Source organism: Erpetoichthys calabaricus, chromosome 1 (assembly GCF_900747795.2).
Source record: "Erpetoichthys calabaricus chromosome 1, fErpCal1.3, whole genome shotgun sequence".
NCBI classification, from domain to species: Eukaryota; Metazoa; Chordata; class Cladistia; order Polypteriformes; family Polypteridae; genus Erpetoichthys; species Erpetoichthys calabaricus.
In genome coordinates, this window is record NC_041394.2 from 228276707 (window position 1) to 228289853 (window position 13147).

General features: G+C 36.6%; 1 protein-coding gene across 5 annotated transcripts in view; it reads left to right on the top strand.

Moving 5' to 3' along the window:
- The window catches only part of celsr1a (cadherin EGF LAG seven-pass G-type receptor 1a), a 238322-nt gene that overhangs the window by 179584 nt on the left and 45591 nt on the right, over positions 1-13147 (top strand). For all 5 annotated transcript variants that reach the window (XM_051934936.1, XM_051934931.1, XM_028812174.2 and 2 more), the window contains 3 exons: positions 6106-6226; positions 12327-12510; positions 13033-13134. In XM_051934936.1, the coding sequence (XP_051790896.1) occupies positions 6106-6226; positions 12327-12510; positions 13033-13134 (407 nt within the window). The remainder of the gene's footprint in view (positions 1-6105; positions 6227-12326; positions 12511-13032; positions 13135-13147) is intronic.

Below are 13147 nucleotides of genomic sequence, written 5' to 3' on the forward strand. Positions count from 1 at the left end.
CAGCAATCCTAGGCTAACTGAAAAATACCAGCTTAATTTCCATTTATCCTGGATTAATGAAAAACACAACGAGAAAGATATTCCAATTTTACAACAACAGATGTATCAGAAACTTAATGCAGAATACCAGAGCGATTAATGTAAAAATTTTATTGATAGATCATGAAAGCAATATTTTTTAAAATTCTTCAGAGAGCTAAGGACTTTTGGATCATACTGAAAGGTTTTACGTTTATATAAATTAAATTAATCTGGACATGTTGAAGTTACTGTATAACTTTATTACAATACCTGGAGCTCTAGTAATTGGTTCCAGGTAACAATATAATTTTGAAGTTGCTTTTTCTGCTGTAATAGATTCCAGAAGTGAGTTTGTTTGGCAATGGCACATTTAATTTATATCAGTTCCCATTGTTTCTAGAGCCAAGTAGGCTTAAAACTCCTAGGTTGTGTACCACTATAATACATAAACTCATGCTGCTCCTATTTTTTTTTTATTTTATGTTATTCCTTGTTAGTATCATTGAGTATAAAATGCCATCAGACATCTTAAATGTTTTTTCATGTTTCTATAAGAAAGAGTAAGACTTCATTAACACTTTTTAAAGTATCAGGTTTTTATCCCATATCCCCAAAGATGCACAAGTTAGGTTAATAGGAAATTCTAAATTAAACAAAATGTGAGTGAGTGAGTAAAGGTGAGTGTTTGTTTATGTCTTGTAATTACCTGCTGCCCTGTTGAGTAAAAATGAGAATGATAAAACACTATCTGATAATGTTGTTTTTTTTATTTAACTTAAAAGCCCTGCCAGTCTGTGACAGTGTGAAAAAAACGTTTTTAATTTCTTTTGCACAAGTGAAGTAAATGCTCAGACCTCTTGCAGAGTATAATGAATAGTCCTGTTTCTTAACACAATGTGTCCAGTTTTACTTGATAAAAATAAAGAGCAGTGCACTGAAACAAACTTTTTGGAAAAGCAAAAAAGTTATCTTTATTTATAAATTGATGCAAGTACATAGAGACATGCCATAATTATAAAAATTGCATCATTCGTAAATTTCTAACAGCAGCTGTCTTTAATACAATAACCCTTTTCTATTCTTTTGTTTTATTTAATTATAGATGTGGTTTGAACTGAACTGAAATCTCCAGATGTGAAAAAGACAAAAAAAAAGTTTAAAATGGAGATTTTTATTAAGCAAGTAGGAAACTACAACCAGACATGGGTTAAACACAGATGTACTATAGACTCAGCTAGCTCCGTGGAAATAGACTGAGCTGGAACACTGATCATTTTTCACATTTATGACAATAAAACATACAGCAATTATGTGTTAAAATTGCTGCAGACATGTTAAACAAACAGTAACCAAACTCATTCACAGAGTTTATATACTTTGCATGAGCAGGGTCACCGCCTCCTCCACACTGTCTCCTTCCTCCTGACTCTGGCTCCTTGAGCAAAGTCGAGGAATCTCCTTTTCAGTTCTCCCCAGAAGTACTTCTGGTGTTCCAAAGGCTTGGCCCAGGACCACTTCTGCGTAAGGTGGGAGCCCCAGACCCCCTGGCAGTGCCCACAGAAACCAACAGGGCAGAGTCAAAGAACTCCAATTCCCATTGTGCCCTGTAGGAATCCATGGTGCTGCTGCAACCCAGGGGGGGTGCCATCTGGTGGTCCTGGGGAGATAATGTCCTGTGTGTGCTGTCTACCCCATTTCTTTCCGGTTGATGGCTTCCCAGCCAGGTAAGGATGCTGGCCATCTCCCACACTGTAAAGAGATCTATTAAAGTCCATAATACTATATGGTTTTAAGGAATGTCAAATATACAGTTGTATATGGGTGCAGCTAAAAGGAGCTTCTCTTCCTTAGAGTATATCTCAATTCAGTGGTGGACCACAGAGAGTGTTGACTACAGCACAAACCAATTTATACCCAAACATTTAGTTTTCCTTGCAAACCTGGCAGTTGTGGTTGAACTGACTAATACCTCCTCCTTAAGTGTCTGTGTACATATATTTGAAGCTGAGCAATAAAATGAAAACATAGGTAAGGCCGTGCCTTCTTCTTATATGGATAGATAGATAGATAGGTCATGAGTATAATGGTTCTAGTAACAATGGTATAAAATCACTAGTGATAATGGGCATCCTTGACTGGTTATAGCTTCTGGGCTACAGTAAAGTAATTAAATCCACACACGCATGTTGGGTCCAAACCCACATTTGCATAAACCATTAGATACTGCAGTTCAACTCTGTCAAAGGGTTTTTTATGTGTGCAAGGATCGCAAAGCCTCTGGACACTCAGAAATTGAGGAAAATATTGTGATAAAAAATCATGTATAGTAAAATCTCATGTAACATACTAGATGTCTCATCTTGATAAATTCAGTTTGAACTAGAGATATTATAATTATAACATATTATACTTAAGCTATGACCTCTTTGATTCAAAATTAACAAGTAATTGTGTCAGATTTTTTTAAAATGTTTTTGTACTTTATAATATACTTATTTTTGAAGGACTGTCATTTTAGATGTTTAATTCTTCCAGCTAGTGCAAGATGAAGACCTGATCAGCTAATAACATTTTGTTTATTTGCATCAGGTTGATAAAACTGAATCTGAAAAAGTCTTTTAAGTTGTTAAGTAATTGTGTTTTGTAAGTGATCCCTCGCTATATCGCGCTTCGCCTTTCGTGGCTTCACTCTATCGCGGATTTTATATGTAAGCATATTTAAATATATATCGTGGATTTTTTGCTGGTTTGCGGATTTCTGCGGACAATGGGTCTTTTAATTTCTGGTACATTCTTCCTCAGTTGGTTTGCCCAGTTGATTTCATACAAGGGACGCTATTGGCAGATGGCTGAGAAGCTACCCAACTTACATTTCTCTCTCTCATACGCTGACTATCAGTGATCCTGACGTAGGGGGTGTGAGCAGGTGGGCTGTTCGCACACCTAGACAATACGGACGCTCGTCTAAAAATGCTGAAAGATTATCTTCACGTTGCTATCTTTTGTGCAGCTGCTTCCTGAAACGACATGCTGTACGGTGCTTCGTATACTTAAAAGCTCGAAGGGCACGTATTGATTTTTGACTGAAAAACAAACTCTGTCTCTCTCTCTGTCTCTGTCTCTCTCTCTCTCTCTCCCTGCTCCTGACGGAGGGGGTGTGAGCTGCCGCCTTCAACAGCTTTGTGCCGCGGTGCTTCGCATACTTAAAAGCCAAACAGCCCTATTGATTTGTTTGCTCTATCTATGTGACATTCTGTGCTCCTGACAAGCACTCCTTTGAAGAGGAAGATATGTTTGCATTCTTTTAATTGTGAGATGGAACTGTCATCTCTGTCTTGTCATGGAGCACAGTTTAAACTTTTGAAAAAGAGACAAATGTTTGTTTGCAGTGTTTGAATAATGTTCCTGTCTCTCTACAACCTCCTGTGTTTCTGCGCAAATCTGTGACCCAAGCATGACAATATACAAATAACCATATAAACATATGGTTTCTACTTCGCGGATTTTCTTATTTCGCGGGTAGCTCTGGAACGCAACCCCTGCGATGGAGGAGGGATTACTGTATGTATCTGTAGTCAGACGAGTAAAGAGAAATAATCACATTTAATATTAGGTGTAGGATCATTCATAGGAAATAATATGCTTATTCAAACCTTAACAATATATGAAAATTATTTAATATATTTAGTACATGTAGGAATAATTAGAGACCTGTAACATATAGCACTGTATCTTTTGCAGATAGGTATATTTTGTTAAAGACCTTTCCTTATAATTCCTTAATTTCTGGCTGTTTATATAAGTAGATGGCTAGGTGGTCAATGGTGACAACCCTGTCTATTTTTATGTTTTAAAGTGAGATATTCATAATGAATAATGTTTACATGAACAAAAGGTTTGGAAGGCTGGAGCACATAAATATCTGCACATTTTCAAAACTAGATCCAAATCTGTAATTGTGCAATGCCATGAATTAATATAACCATTTAAATCAGAAAATACTTTATCTGATCTGTTTGCTTGAGATTTGGCCAGAACCTTAGCCAACATTGTCCAGAAAAGAAATTATTTTGGACACTTTAAAAGTGTTTTATTCTTTTTTTCGGGGGAAAACAGTAATTGACACTTAACATGATGTGTTTGGTAAAATGTAATCTTTTCTATCTTTCATAAGCATTGCAAGCATTAACAGGCTATTTTACCCAAAGTTTTTTTTTGTTTTTAAATAAAAGTCTTCAGGATAGTCATTTGGGCAAGCAGCTTTACTGTTTCGTAGCGATTTAATAGCTTCTCAGAAAGCTTGAAGCATCTCTTCAGCTCACAGTTGCTTATTTTTATCACACTTTTAAAAAAATCTAAAATGTTGCTTTCATGGCATTCCTTACATACAGTATGTTAATTATTTATCTTTGTTCAGTGTCCAGTTGTATTATTGACTTGTTTGATAGCATTCTAAACTTCCTTTACTTTGTATTTTCTTAGCTAGCATCTTATTTTATCCATATTAATAAGTATGGTGTGACCTAAGTATTAGTTGCTGTATTTCACAAATTGATAGTAATCTGAATTCTGTTTTTAATGCTAATCTTTTTTATAGAACTATGTGGTAAGTGATCTTGCATATATGTCATCAGTTTCAGAGATTCTGCAGATTAGTTCTGTTGTCCCTGACGTTTGAAATTTATTTTTGGGTGCGAAATACGAAATTATCTGTGCCCTTACATAGGCATTAATTGTTATCCAGAGAGTTTCAGAAGATTGCGCTGGATATACATTTGTTTCTACAAAAACATAAAATTGTGTGGAAATAAATTTAATAAAATCTCCATCTGAGGTTACAAAGTTTAAAGATGTGGAGCAAGGAAAAAAGTGTAGTGCAAAGGTTTTAGATCTGACCTGCTGCCATGTAATGAACAGTGTTCAGGCGCTCTTAAATAATTTTGATAAACTGCCACATCTCAGGGCAAGTCACAATGAGTTCTGGTACTGTGGAGAATCAGCTTAAACTCATTATTTCCGACACCATTTTAATGCTGAATGGTTCTCATCTGATATGATCAGACAGAGTTAAAAAGGCAAGAGGGGGACAGACGTCTATGTGAATGAGCATGTACATGTACACAGTTGCTGTTGACAATAAAGTAACCTTGAATCTTGAAATTATCTTAATTAGGTATTAGGTCACCACAAATTACTAGAATTCTAAAACAGTCTTGGAGATGCAACACTGTACCCACATAAGGAGTCCAATGAATTGCTCTTTTCATAATTGTGCTGAAAAACAGTTCACTCTGATCTTAAAATAACATAAAACACAGTAGGAAAATGAATTTCCACTTCATAACAGAGCCTCTATAACCATTTAACATGGCAAATGAACATTCAGGAATGTAATGTAGATATCTTACTTGTCTCCTTGTTAAGAAGATAAATGATAACAGTTCTCACTCACTATCTCTCTCTCCCTATTTAGTACACTATCATTTGTGTCCTTTGCCCTGCGTTAAACATAAAATTTTGTTTTATGGTGTAACAACTGGTTTAATGTACCTCAACCCAAAACAGTATTATTTTTCTGATATTCTCAATAGACTGTTCTTATTGAAAATTTCTTCTCTTGCCTTATATTTACAATTATCTGATCCACAACTTTGATGGAATTAACATTTGACCCCAGCTGATGATGATTTTCTACAATGTCAACAACGCTTTAGTCACTGCCCTTGTGAAACTTTTAACAAGTGGCACAGTCTTTATAAATGCCAAATGTGCTGCAATAATCAGCCATCTATTGAAGTCATCTCATCTCAGAGCTGATGGTGTCCATGTCCAGTATAATTAGCATCTGTGTCTGACCAGCATTTTCACTTTAAGCATAATGGGATGATAATTGTTTAATTAAATCATTAACCACATAAGTGTAAAAGTACTTGCTCTGAAGTTTTATACCTCAATTGTTTTCTTTTTTTCTCATTTATCATTATGCCATGCTTATTTTTTCATTCATATATATATATATATATATATATATATATATATATATATATATATATATTTTATTCTGTTTCCTTTACTTTATATCAGGGTGGATCAGCCATGTCCACGAGGTTGGTGGGGTAGCCCAATCTGTGGACCCTGCAGATGTGACACTAATAAGGGATTTGATCCTGACTGTAACAAGACATCTGGAGAATGCCGGTGTAAGGTAGGGACTGTAAACTCTTCATGTTTTGACATTTGTGCCATTGTTAATGTATTTTGATACATCTACTATGCAGAATTCAGCTAGCTTTCAAGTATAGGGAGGTTTTGACTTGTTTTTCAGATCTTGAACACTTGAATTGTTTTGAAAGGTATAAATCAAGTTTACCCCCACTCCCACCCCCTACAGACATGTCCAGTAATCAGTATGTCCAGGGAAATATGAAGCTTTCAAACACAAATTTACTACATTTTAAAATGTGAAGTAGAAATAATTAGATAATGTACTAGTCTGTATTAGAATTATCTGAAGGTAGGCAGCTTATTAAATAAACCATAACTGATCTGTCTCCTGGCTCCAAAATTCTGCAGGCACTTCTGATTGAATGAGTGATTTTTGATAACTGGGATTCTTTGTAGTATTATTGTCTTACTTAATGTGAAAAACATTATAGTTTGAATTGTTTTTTAATATAAATATATTTCTATACTGAGAACCATAATTTTAACGTATTTCAAATATTTGAGGTATTTGACTGCTTTTTTGTACAACTTCCCAAAAATATCTTGCCAGTGCTACAGAATAGATGCTCAGATATAGTCACAGAGGTCATGGGCACCTCCAGGCATTTGGAGAATTTCTGGAAGGGCTGGGATTTGGCATAAGATGAAGGAAAAAGTGCAGAAAATAGGCTTTTTCTGTAACACTTTTTCCTGACTTGATCATCTTTAGCTGTTCCAGTCACCAGTATTGTTAAAGTAATTATTTAATAGAATTTTTTACAGAGATTGATTTTATATATATATATATATATATTTATTTATACTGTGTATATATATATTACTAGCTGTGTAAGCCTGTGCTGTAAAAAGCCCGGGCTCCTAGAAACTATTGAAATTGTCAGGGAAAAAAAACAAAATGCAGAGTCTGCAGTTTCGTTTTGCGGACGTGCTCACCCCTTTGTTTATCAGCGACTAAGCGAGTTTCTCTCTCATTTGTCTTTCCTCAGCAGTCTCACTTTGGCGACAGAGTCGCTTTCTTTCAGCTTCATGCTGTAGCATCATACTTCTTTCTTCTTCTGACTCGTTAACTTGGGGCAGCCTTACCAACTCTTTGAACTTCATGCTGTAGCCTCACACTTCTGGGCCAGCCAGACAGATAGACAGACAGACACACTTCCATGCGTACACGATTATATATAAAATATATATACACACATACATATCAGCTTCTGGAACAATGTAAATAAAACATGATGATCAAGCATCAGCTCTCATGTAAGCTACTAAACCAGACATCATCCCCTTAACTATCCGGGCATAGTTGCATTGACAGTATTGAAAAATACTTTCTCTCGAATTATATTTTTTTTGTAGTCAAATTTTTATTACATGAGTGAAAAACAAATTATAGGTACAAGCAATTAATTGTAAAATACTTTTTTTTACAATAATAGTAAAACACTCTCCCCACAAACCCCAACCCCACTTACCCCTGTCTCCCAGTTCCCACTCCAACTCTATACGAGCAAAGTTGGCCCTGAGAGGGAAATCACAAAAAAAAAGACATGGACTCTGGATCACAGCTCCCTTCAATATGTCTGCAGACAAATCATTCAGAGGTTTGTCTGTTTAAAATACTGTACAATGGCTGGACACACCATTGATCCAGCCCACAGATAGTTCTAATAATGTAACATTAAAAAAGAAATTTTCAGCAAGAGTCAAGGGCTAATCTAGATAACAGCAGTTGTACCCAGAGATGGAAAGAGCAAAAGAGTAAATTGGGAAAATCCAAAAGAGAAAAACATTTTTGGAAGGAACTGAAGAAAGAAGTGTAGTAGAAAACCATAAACAGTGGAACATTACTAAAATGTGTAAAACGGGTACTTACATTCTGGAAGAACAGTGAAAACACAGGGGAACATCTGAAAAGACTACAGCAAAATGTCTGCAGGGAGTTAAAAACCAAACAGATTACACATTCAGATTGGATTTGTTGGTAACTAGAGTTATTTGATGCTAAAGGAATATTACTAAAAATTCATTCTAGTCAAGAATACTGAAGGAAGGAAGATAATAGTCCCAAAGTGACTAAACTGAATATGGCTTAAGAATGACTTTCAACAAGGTCACATAAAATGCAGATTAGAATTTTGTTCTAGATGACAAAGAGTGAAACAAGATTACAAACTGAAGGGAGGAAATAGGAGATGACAAAGAAACATCAAGATTAAGAACCAATCTGAGCTCTTGGGTGGTATTCACTTCACTCTGACTCTACTTATCCTGGTGAAGACTGCAGTCTTAATCATGCTGAGTTGGTCACCCTGTTCATAGCAAGTTTCTCATGCACAGAAATTTCTCCCAGTTGTCACCGGCATCCCCAAGGGAGGCATCCAGTTGGCATTTTAACTGCATGTCCAAACAGTCTCAACTGGCTTGTATTCATCTGGAAAAACAGAAGCTCTACTCAGAGGTCCTCCTGTATTGTTGATCTCCTTACCCTATCATGGTGAGAGGGCCCAGCAACCCACCACACCTATCATTCATGAGATGTAAGATGATTGGTAAATAGAAAGCTTCTTTGGAAGACACAGCTCCCACTTCATTACCACGATCTGACACTAGAATTGCTTATACATAGCATTTAGCTAGTTAAAAATCCTACTTTTGCAGCACTAGTCCAACTCTTTCAACTCCTGAAAAGGTTTTTGGTTTTTGTCCTTTATAGATCACATAGATTTAGGTGTAAAATTTTGCCAGTTTCCAGTTACTGTTAGATTTTTCTTGCAGTTATGTTTTGCTAAGGTTTTATCAGCTTCTATTTGGTGTAAGTGTAAGAGGTATGATGCTGGATTTGTAACAGTTAACATTTCAAGGCTTGATTGAGACATTTGTGCTGCACTGTTGTTTAAAGCAAATTAGGGGAAGTGCTTGCTCTTTTTCACAAATTGTTTTACTATTGCATTTGATCAGTTGTGTAAACCAAGTTAGCCAAACAGAAAGAACCGTATTTAAATTAGTTAAATACAGTAAATAGCAATAAATAGACTGATAAAAGTTTCTTGGTTACACTTTAGTTTAGATATCCATTATAAACCAACTATCAATAGTTTTAGGAACTGCAGGGAAAAACCTGGGGGTTGGTGGCAGAATTGGCACTCTCCAGCCACCATAAAATCCTTACATTGGTTCCATTCCATTCCATTCTATCTGAACTAGTGTGGTGCTGATGTGCCACCTGTTGCATGGCTACACTCTGGTCCTAATCTAGGATCCTGAGTTGGTTTGTCATGTGGTGGGTGCGGCAATGCACTGTATCAGTACAGTGGAACCTCGGTTCACGACCATAATTCGTTCCAAAACTCGTGAACCGAAGCAATTTCTCCCATAGGATTGTATGTAAATACAATTAATCCGTTCCAGACGGTACAAACTGTATGTAAATATATTTTTTAAAGATTTTTAAGCACAAATATAGTTAATCACATCATAGAATGCACATCGTAACAGTAAACTAAATGTAAAAACTAAATGAAAACCTTGAACAACAGAGAAAACTAACATTGCAATAGTTCGCACTATACCCTTAACGACCCGATCGCTGTATAAACACTTTTTTTTTAATGAGTTTTAAGCACAGGGGGAAAAAAAGGAACGTTTTAACAAATCCGAACTTTATTTAAAAACCAACCACAAGCAACCAAGAAAGTAACGTTGCAGCAGTTCGCGCTATAGCCTTACAACCCGATTGCAGGGAAAAAAAATGAACATTTGAAAAATCCGTAATACAAAAACTAACCATAAACCACCAAGAAAACTCACCTTGCATGAGTCGAGTTCTGGCATGAAGTGAGGAGGAACTGGGTGGAGAGGAGATTACAGTGCTTAGAAGCCATGGTTAACTGCAAAAGCACACGAAATACTGTAGAGCACAAAGAGTTCACAGGTAAAGCACGCACGTCTGACTGAGAACAATGAACAGGGAGAGGCTAAACATGTGCTTAAATACAGTAATCGGTGTGTACGAACCGGAAGGGAAATGAAATAGAGTACAGAGAGTTGACAGCGAAAGCACGTACGCACGTGCAAGCACGCACGTCTGACCGAGAACAATGCAACACATGCGGAAATCATCGGCGCGCACAAACCGAAAGGGAAACTGGCTTGTTCTTATACCGAGTGTGTGGTTGTGAACCGAGGCAAAAGTTTGGCAAACTTTTTTGTCGTAAACCGATTTGTACGTGTACCGAGACGTTCGTGAACTGAGGTTCCACTGTACGTGCTCCTAACCTCTCTCCTCTCTCTCTTTATCAATAGTGTATTAAAATGTTATTGTCTGCTTTAACAATGATATCATTAAAATAATAAGACTCTTAAAATATGTTACTTTCACATTAAAAAGGCTAATAATATATTTTATAACATGCAGACTGTTAATAGCTGCTAATAACTGATAACCTAAACTAAAATGTTACCAGTTTCTTTCTATGGGAATAGTAGCATTTACTATAAATAAGAAATTGTATCAATAAGGTAATTGCTCAAAATAACAACTTACCGTAGATACTCGCGTATTAGTCGATCTCGCAGATTAGTCGAGTGTATTGTTTAAGCCGAAAATTACAAAATTTGTTATGACCCGCGTATAAGTCGAGGGTAAAACTTGACAGCTATCAGAGATAGAGGGCAACAATCAGTTGTTAATGGCGACAAAACTCACTGTCACGTCACAGGCATTCCCTCTGTGCTTAGAGGAATGCTAGACTCGTTGACTCAGCAACTAATCCGTGCGTGAGTTGCGAAATGTAAACAAAGGCAAGATGGCGTCGATATGTCACAAGGGAGCGAAGCGAGTGCAGAAAAGAAAACACTCGGCAGACGATGTTTTGCACATTATCGCTGAGTCGGACTGTGATTTTTCAGAATCGGATTTTATTGACAGTGATCAGGAATCAAGCAAGAGAGTGAGAAGCCGGCATCAGTTGATCAGACACCAGCCGATGCCGCACCAGCTGATCGGCTGCCAGCTGAACGCATTCGCGCAGCCGATGCAGCTACGGCAAGGTTCGCATGGGAGGAATACCCAGACATTGATCCGTGGGAGCTGAACTGGCTACCGGATTTCACAAGACAGCATGGCTTGCTGTTGGACACGACAGATCACCCGCTGCTGGACTACTTCAGGCTGCTCTCTCCTGATGCTGCTTTTCAGCTACTGTCAGACAAGACAAACAGGTAGGCAGAGAAATTTTTTGAATCGCGGGCTGCGCTTGCATCGCATTGATAGCGTGCATTGCCTTGGTTCTTTTGATTCCAAATCTGGTTGCACGTGGCAGCTAATGGTATGTTTGTTATCCAAAACCTGCAAAAGCTAATGCTCAGATTCAAGTATTTCAGTTTAAAGAATTATTTAATGAAATTAGAAAAAAACTAGCTAATTAGCAATAGCATTGCTGGCTTATAATTATTTCAAAGACCATGGTAAACGGCAGATGACCGGTGACTTAACACCGTGAAGCGTTGAGTGTACAATGTCATTACCCAAATTCTATGGACAATTGTGTTGCCCCGTGGATAAGTCGATTCTGTTTTTTTGAATGAATTTTAAGGCATAAATTTTTCAACTTATACGCGAGTATCTATGGTAAGTTTCCAACTTTAGCAAGAACAATTATTATTGCTATTTTCTAGGCTATTGTTCAGCGTTTACGTCCTGTAAAGGTTGTGATTTTCACGAAGGCATTTTTCAATGGGTAGGTCATAAACCATACTTAGAAAGAGGATGTATTCCTTTTTGCCATTCTACTTTATATACCTGTACTCTCCGTTTAACTACTGTAACTTTTGTTACCATTTGCTACCAAGTTTTCCCCATCAAATGTATGTTTCTTCACTTTGCCTTTGATATCCAAAGTTGCACCTCCTCTGCTCCTCTAACTTTCTAGCCAAGTACTTCTAGCCAAAGGTCTTACAAGACCCCTGTAAGGCCCAAGATATTGCAGTAGTCTACTGATAATTTAAATATTAATCTGAAGGTTTGAAGAGAAATTGCTGAAATTATTAACTTACTTATTTGAATAATTTTATTAAAATTACAGGACAACTATTACAGGCCAAAAAACAGTGACACCTGTTTCCCATGTGACTGCTTTTCTTTGGGATCTCACAGCAGAACCTGCCATGATGAGACAGGGCAATGCTCATGTAAAGCTGGTGTGGTTGGACGACAGTGCAATCTTTGCGATGGGCCATTTTCAGAGGTCACTAATACTGGATGTGAAGGTATTCTCAGAAGTAGCTTTGATCCACATGCACGTTTCTTAAAATACTGTTTTCTTAATTAAAATAAGAAGTTTTGTTTTTCTAGATTAAAAGGTTTTTCCACATTGAGCAAACTTTAATTGTGTTGGAAAAATAATGATATTCACTGTATTTATAAGTTCCATGAAAGAATATACCACACTTATGTGTGGCCATTTTCTTCTTATCATTTTAATATTATTATTAATAGTAGTAGCAGTAGTATTATGAGACACAACTTTGTTTTCATTGGCCTAAAAATACAGTTATTGTGTAATTTTCTTTTGAAGTTGATCATTTATTTTGTAAAAAGCATAAAATCCTAAATTGTATTTAACATTGTTTGACTTTATGTCTGTATGTTTTTAATTTATCTATTCCCTGAACCCTCTAATATTTCACTGCAGTACTCATTTACACACATAATCATATGTAGTTATTCTGGGCCAGCTTTCAGTCTGCAGTCAATCTTTGAGATTAACTTTGGTATAAAATTCTTTACAGTAATTTATGATGGTTGCCCCAAGTCATTTAATGAAAGCATTTGGTGGCCAAGAACTAAGTTTGGACGTCCAGCAGCTATGAACTGCCCCAAAGGATCAATTGGTGAGTGGATGAT